At 33.5% G+C, this 8,382-nt stretch overlaps 1 protein-coding gene across 1 annotated transcript; it reads left to right on the top strand.

Annotated features, from left to right (window-relative positions):
* The first annotated feature begins 530 nt into the window (after positions 1 to 530).
* LOC122763529 lies at positions 531 to 3,175 on the top strand. Its single transcript, XM_044018328.1, has 4 exons — positions 531 to 1,063; positions 1,170 to 1,325; positions 1,421 to 1,513; positions 2,024 to 3,175. The coding sequence occupies exons 1-4, from the start codon at positions 599 to 601 to the stop codon at positions 2,336 to 2,338; spliced, it is 1,029 nt and encodes a 342-aa protein (XP_043874263.1). The 5' UTR covers positions 531 to 598; the 3' UTR covers positions 2,339 to 3,175.
* Positions 3,176 to 8,382: the final 5,207 nt, after the last annotated feature.

The following is an 8,382-nucleotide window of genomic DNA, read 5'->3' as shown; positions in this document are numbered from 1 at the left end:
AACAATTGTCTGCTTTTCTTTTCAGATTAAATACAAGATGGCTGCAACTATAAGAGTTGTACTTGGAGTAAATGATGCATCCAAACTGGCTCTTCCAACTGGAATACCAGGTTCAGTGGCAGACCTTAAAGAAGAGATTAAAAGACATTTTGGCTTGTCAGGAAACTTTAGACTTCAGTACAGAGACACTGAATTTGACAATGAGTTTGTGAACTTGTCATGTACTTCAGACATCAAAGACAAGAGCACAGTGAAGATAATTTACTTAACAAATGATACAAATGCGTCTCTACCTCACCATGAGCCCACTGCTTCACCTCAAGGAGTTGATAATACATCTTTATCATCTTTTTCATCAACATCAGACACTGACATACTATCCTCCCCTGGATCTTCTGCATCTGCATCTTCGGGGTCCTCCCTCAGATCACAGCCATGGCCTCATACCTTCCCACTACCTCAGTTCAATTATGAGGTTGACGTTCAGCTGGAGAAGGCCAACCTGGCCTTTCACAACAGTGGAACACTGCTGTGTCCAAGTACCAAACTTAAGTCTGCTATCCTTGAAAGTTTGGCATCAGAAATTATCAAATACAAAATGTATCCTTCAAGTGCAGACCTTGATGATGTGAGTCAAGCTTTGATAACAAAACATCCTTGTTTAAAGGAGCAAGGATCCGTTTCTGGGTACTATGGTTGGAAAATCAGTTTAAAATACAAAATGGCCAACTACCGCACCAGACTGAGGGGCATTGGCTGCCCGGAGTTGAGCATAAATGCTATGAAAGAAAAGGATGGTTCCCTGAACCACAGCCCAAACCAGGTGAAAAAGCCTCGGAAAGCCGAAGTCAACTACTGTCCTGGTTATCCTGCAGGCGAATCTAAAGAGAGTCTTGAGGCTGAAAGACAAGCACTTCTAGTGGAGGTGAAAAAGAAGAACCAAGAGCAGATTAAAAACAAAATGGAAAGAACATTTGCCTATAGAAGGCAGGAAATTATCCAGGATATGCCCTTCATCACAGAGTTACGGAGCAGATGGCCTGCTCTGTTTTCAGAAAGAGAGGTAAAAATGTTCTAACCCTGTTATGGTGAACATGCCATCCCTTGGTAGCATGTGGTTTTTATTCAGATGTGGCTTTTTAGCTTGAAAGTATATTACTATGTTTCAGGTTGATGCAGAATTTGCCAGAATCACCACTGTCCCACTACGGTCAACTTTCATGTTTCAACTCGATCGGCATACTGACAACTTACTGAAGGTCTTCCGTAAGAAGGGAGGGGCAGCAGGACAGAAAATTAAGGTCATTTTGGCAGCAATGGACAAGGTATATATGATTTTAAATATTTTAACTTTATTGTATGTATAAGTCTCTCCTACTTTTCTGTATCGTGTGCAAAACCTTTTATTTGTCTCCTGTAGGATCCAAGTATTGAGAAACGGAGAGATTGTGTGCTCAAAGCAGTGTCTGTGTACCTAAATGAAGATCCACAACATCTCATTAAGGAATACATGGTAAATTTCAAAGAACTGTTTTAAACAAAACTGAAATATTTATTGATTCATTTTAATGTTTCTGCGTTAGACAATGTTAACTTTTTTTGTCTTGTTGACCATGTGACTTATTGTTTTGACCTGGTTTGATTATTACTATTTGTAATTAGAACAGTTTTAATATTTCATTGTTGTATTTAAATTTTGGGGGAGAAAACACAAGTTTTGCACTTCCCTTCCAAGAACTTGCTAATCAGCTAGGACATCAGATGTTCAAAATCAACTTTCATAACTTTATTAATAAATTTGAGAGTGAAATTTACCTGCAGAGATCAGTATGGTTAAATAATTAAATATTGTTCTGAACAAATATTCCTGTATTTTTTAATGGGATTTTGACATTTTGTCCTGAATCATGTCAAATGAGCTGCCTCGGTTTTGGAATGGTAGACAAAACATAAGACAACACTTTTGGGATTATATGCATTCAAAACTTCAACATTTTTCTTTTTATCATTCTTCCACATTCAGGATCTTGATCCTGGTGCAAAGAAAGATATGGAGGAAACGATGATGGGAGTCTACGTCATTTGGCATGAGGGAGCAGAGGACACTGATCAAGCTGAGGATGTCGGTATCATTATAGAGGGAGTTGAAGTGCTTCAGGGTCTCAGGTATTTTGCGAATGGGTGTGCACTACTGCTTGGCCTGATCTACAGCTTAAATCTAAGCTATCCAAAAGACTTAAGATACACTTTTGAGTTTGTCCAAAAAGTATTGCTGGATTTGGATGGAAACAGAATGTCTGCAAAGGTGCAGGTCTTGAAAAACCGACTGCACGAGTAGCTTCACTGCACAAGGCAATATCTGTGATGTTCACTGCTTTTTGTTTTACATGGTGTTATTACAGCAGATAATATTGTACTGTATCAGCAATGTTAAATGTCAGCTGTTAAAGCCTGTTCAGGCCTGCCTTGTTTTTTGCCATATGGTGTGCTAAAGTTCTGTCCTTGGAGGTATCTGCTTGCTTGGTATTTATTTTTTTACAAAACCAAAAGGCGTTGAATTTAATGTCATAATGACCAAGCACCAAGTTTCAATTTTTACTTGAAGACACTATGATTATTATTGTTGGTTTTGCTTTGTATTGAATAGTGTATCTTTTAAAGGGCCACTGATGTTTACTGTTTTATTACAGTTAGAAAAACATTTGTTGTGATTCACTTTAAATTCAATACCTGGATGGATATTTTTGGTTTCACACTGTTTACATGTGCAGCTTAATTGAGCCAAAGGCATAGCTTGACTAAGACAGATAACTGGACATATTGCAGAGTCCAAGTCTACATGCAGAGGAGAACATGTTATTATTGGCTGTGTTTATCTTATCGTTCAAAGTGTTTCTTTACTGTAGCTTTCACTTTTGCCAGAGCCATTGTATTGTTGTTTTTTTTTCAGCAACAGTACTGTAGTTCATACGCTGTCTCCTCCTACCTGAAAAGACCGGGAGGAGTATTTTTTGGTTTGTGGACGAAAATAGATTTGTTTAATGGTACAACTCAATTTTGTTTTATGGGTATGATTTATGGGATGTAACCAGACTGCACTTTTGATTTAAGCCCATGTTTATTTGTGGTCAGTCTTGTCTGAAATTTAATTTTAAAATAAAGGCAGGTGAAAGGACTTTTTTGTGTAGGATTACATTTTTAATAAATATACACAATTCAATTAAATTAAGCTTGACAGTGATAATTAAATTGAACATGATAAATTAATTAAATCCAACATAAAAGGGTTAAATTATTTCATCATTAATGAGTTTAGTACATCTAATATTATAGTGTTAAGTAAATGTGACTTAACTGTATGATGTAGAATATATTTAGATGTATTAAGTGAAATATGCATAAAAGTAAATAGTAATAATTACATTCATGGTTATTCTCGCATTTAATTAATTGTGTTTCGTGGGACCGGTTGACATAACTGAGTTAAGTAAATCTGATGTTTCATTTCTTTGAGTGTACACTCAGTGTTTGATTTTGCAATGATTTCACCGTTTGGATGTGTTTTTCTATTTGTGTCTGTTTTTGTGCACATTCAGCAGGGATAGGGCTGTTTTCTCATTTTTTTTCAATTTTCTACTGTCCCATAACAAAAAACCTCACAAATAAAGTTAAAATCTATAAGATATAGTTATATACCCTCAGTGTTTTGATTCAGCAGAGATAAGGATTTTTCTGATATTTTTCATTTTCCTACTGTCCCATAACATAAACCTCATAAATAAAGTTAACATCTTATAAGATATACTTCTGTACCCTCAGTGTTTGATTTTGCAATGATTTCACTGTTTGCATGTGTTTTTCTATCTGTGTCTGTTTTTGTGCACAATCAGCTGAGATAAGGATTTTTCTGATATTTTTCATTTTTCCACTGTCACATAACATAAACCTCACAAATAAAGTTGAAATCTTATAAGATATACTTCTGTCCCCTCAGTGTTTGATTTTGCAAAGATTTCACTGTTCGGATGTGTTTTTCTATTTGTGTCTGTTTTTGTGCACATTCAGCAGGGATACGGCTGTTTTCTGATTTTTTTTCATTCTTCTAATGTCCCATAACATAAACCTCACAAGTAAAGTCAAAATCTTATAAGATATACTTATATAACCTCAGTATTTGATTTTGCAATGATTTCACTGTTTGGATGTCATTTTCTATTTGTGTCTGTTTTTGTGCGCATTCAGCAAGGATACGGTTGTTTTCTGATTTTTTCATTCTTCTAATGTCCCATAACATAAACCTCACAAATAAAGTTAAAATCTTATAAGATATAGTTATATACCCTCAGTGTTTGATTTTGCAAAGATTTCACTGTTCTGATGTGTTTTTCTATCTGTATCTGTTTTTGTGCACATTCAGCTGAGATAAGGATTTTTCTGATATTTTTCATTTTTCCACTGTCCCATAACATAAACCTCAAAAATAAAGTTAAAATCTTATGAGATATAGTTATATACCTTCAGTGTTTGATTTTGCAATGATTTCACTGTTTGCATGTGTTTTTCTATTTGTATCTGTTTTTGTTCACATTCAGCAGGGATACGGCTGTTTTCTGATTTTTTTTCATTCTTCTAATGTCCCATAACATAAACCTCACAAATAAAGTTAAAATCTTATGAGATATAGTTATATACCTTCAGTGTTTGATTTTGCAATGATTTCACTGTTTGCATGTGTTTTTCTATCTGTATCTGTTTTTGTGCACATTCAGCTGAGATAAGGATTTTTCTGATTTTTTTTCATTCTTCTACTGTCCCATAACATAAACCTCACAAATAAAGTTAAAATCTTATGAGATATAGTTATATACCTTCAGTGTTTGATTTTGCAATGATTTCACTGTTTGCATGTGTTTTTCTATTTGTGTCTGTTTTTGTGCACATTCAGCAGGGATACGGCTGTTTTCTGATTTTTTTTCATTCTTCTAATGTCCCATAACATAAACCTCACAAATAAAGTTAAAATCTATAAGATATACTTCTGTACCCTCAGTGTTTGATTTTGCAATGATTTCACTGTTTGCATGTGTTTTTCTATCTGTGTCTGTTTTTGTGGACATTCAGCTGAGATAAGGATTTTTCGGATATTTTTCTACTGTCCCATAACATAAACCTCACAAATAAAGTTAAAATCTTATAAGATATAGTTATATACCCTCAGTGTTTGATTTTGCAATGATTTCCCTGTTTTTAAATGTGTTTTTCTATTTGTGTCTGTTTTTGTGCACATTCAGCGGGGTTACGGCTGTTTTCTGATTTTTTCAATTTTCTACTATCCCATAACATAAACCTCACAAAAAAAGTTAAAATCTGATGAGTTATAGTTATATACCTTCAGTGTTTGATTTTGCAAAGATTTCACTGTTCGGTTGTGTTTTTCTATCTGTATCTGTTTTAGTGCACATTCAGCTGAGATAAGGATTTTTCTGATATTTTTCATTTTTCCACTGTCACATAACATAAACCTCACAAATAAAGTTGAAATCTTATAAGATATACTTCTGTACCCTCAGTGTTTGACTTTGCAATGATTTCACTGTTTGGATGTGTTTTTCTATTTGTCTCTGTTTTTGTGCACATTCAGCAGGGATACGGCTGTTTTCTCATTTTTTTCGATTTTCTACTGTCCCATAAAATAAACCTCACAAATAAAGTTAAAATCTTATGAGATATAGTTATATACCTTCAGTGTTTGATTTTGCAATGATTTCACTGTTTGCATGTGTTTTTCTATCTGTATCTGTTTTTGTGCACAATCAGCTGAGATAAGGATTTTTCTGATATTTTTCATTTTTCCACTGTCACATAACATAAACCTAACAAATAAAGTTGAAATCTTATAAGATATACTTCTGTCCCCTCAGTGTTTGATTTTGCAAAGATTTCACTGTTCGGTTGTGTTTTTCTATCTGTATCTGTTTTAGTGCACATTCAGCTGAGATGAGGATTTTTCTGATATTTTTCATTTTTCCACTGTCACATAACATAAACCTCACAAATAAAGTTGAAATCTTATAAGATATACTTCTGTACCCTCAGTGTTTGATTTTGCAATGATTTCACTGTTTGGATGTGTTTTTCTATTTGTGTCTGTTTTTGTGCACATTCAGCAGGGATAAGGCTGTTTTCTGATTATTTTTCATTCTTCCATGTCCCATAACATAAACCTCACAAATAAAGTTAAAATCTTATAAGATATACTTCTGTACCTCAGTGTTTGATTTTGCAATGATTTCACTGTTTGCATGTGTTTTTCTATTTGTGTCTGTTTTTGTGCACATTCAGCAGGGATACAGCTGTTTTCTGATTTTTTCATTTTCTACTGTCCCATAACATAAACCTCACAAATAAAGTTAAAATCTTATAAGATATACTTCTGTACCCTCAGTGATTTTGCAATGATTTCACTGTTTGCATGTGTTTTTCTATCTGTGTCTGTTTTTGTGGACATTCAGCTGAGATAAGGATTTTTTCGGATATTTTTCTACTGTCCCATAACATAAACCTCACAAATAAAGTTAAAATCTTATAAGATATAGTTATATACCCTCAGTGTTTGATTTTGCAATGATTTCCCTGTTTTTAAATGTGTTTTTCTATTTGTGTCTGTTTTTGTGCACATTCAGCGGGGTTACGGCTGTTTTCTGATTTTTTCAATTTTCTACTATCCCATAACATAAACCTCACAAAAAAAGTTAAAATCTGATGAGTTATAGTTATATACCTTCAGTGTTTGATTTTGCAATAATTTCACTGTTTGCATGTGTTTTTCTATCTGCGTCTGTTTTTGTGCACATTCAGCTGACATAAGTATTTTTCTGATATTTTTCATTTTTCTACTGTCCCATGACATAAACCTCACAAATAAAGTTGAAATCTTATAAGATATACTTCTGTACCCTCAGTCTATAATTTTGCAAAGATTTCACTGTTCGGATGTGTTTTTATACGGTTGTTTTCTGATTTTTTCATTTTCCTACTGTCCCATAACATAAACCTCATAAATAAAGTTAACATCTTATAAGATATACTTCTGTACCCTCAGTGTTTGATTTTGCAATGATTTCACTGTTCGTTTTTCTATCTGTATCTGTTTCTTTAGTGCACATTCAGCTGAGATAAGGATTTTTCTGATATTTTTTCATTTTTCCACTGTCCCACAACATAAACCTCAAAATAAAGTTAAAATCTTAAGTGAGATATACTTCTGTACCCTCAGTGTTTGACTTTGCAATGATTTCACTGTTTGGATGTGTTTTTCTATTTGTCTCTGTTTTTGTGTGCATTCAGCAGGGATATGGCTGTTTTCTGATTTTTCTTCATTCTTCTAATGTCCCATAACATAAACCTCACAAATAAAGTTAAAATCTTATTAGATATAGTTATATACCTTCAGTGTTTGATTTTGCAATGATTTCACTGTTTGCATGTGTTTTTCTATCTGTGTCTGTTTTTGTGCACATTCAGCTGAGATAAGGATTTTTCGTATATTTTTCTACTGTCCCATAACATAAACCTCACAAATAAAGTTAAAATCTTGTAAGATATACTTCTCTACACTCAGTGTTTGATTTTGCAATGATGTCACTGTTTGGATGTGTTTTTCTATTTGTGTCTGTTTTTGTGCGCATTCAGCAGGGATAGGGCTGTTTTCTCATTTTTTTTCAATTTTCCACTGTCCCATAACAAAAAACCTCACAAATAAAGTTAAAATCTATAAGATATAGTTATATTCCTTCAGTGTTTTGATTCAGGAGAGATAAGGATTTTTCTGATATTTTTCATTTTCCTACTGTCCCATAACATAAACCTCATAAATAAAGTTAACATCTTATAAGATATACTTCTGTACCCTCAGTGTTTGATTTTGCAATGATTTCACTGTTTGCATGTGTTTTTCTATCTGTGTCTGTTTTTGTGCACAATCAGCTGAGATAAGGTTTTTTCTTATATTTTTCATTTTTCCACTGTCACATAACATAAACCTCACAAATAAAGTTGAAATCTTATAAGATATACTTCTGTCCCCTCAGTGTTTGATTTTGCAAAGATTTCACTGTTCGGATGTGTTTTTCTATTTGTGTCTGTTTTTGTGCACATTCAGCAGGGATACGGCTGTTTTCTGATTTTTTTTTCATTCTTCTAATGTCCCATAACATAAACCTCACAAGTAAAGTCAAAATCTTATAAGATATAGTTATATATCCTCAGTGTTTGATTTTGCAATGATTTCACTGTTTTTAAATGTGTTTTTCTATTTGTGTCTGTTTTTGTGCACATTCAGTGGGGATACGGCTGTTTTCTGATTTTTTCAATTTTCTACTG

The sequence above is a fragment of the Solea senegalensis genome, unplaced genomic scaffold, assembly GCF_019176455.1.
Source record: "Solea senegalensis isolate Sse05_10M unplaced genomic scaffold, IFAPA_SoseM_1 scf7180000016924, whole genome shotgun sequence".
Classification (NCBI taxonomy): Eukaryota; Metazoa; Chordata; class Actinopteri; order Pleuronectiformes; family Soleidae; genus Solea; species Solea senegalensis.
The sequence above is the reverse complement of the archived record's forward strand: the minus strand, read 5'-3'. Positions and strand labels throughout refer to the sequence as shown.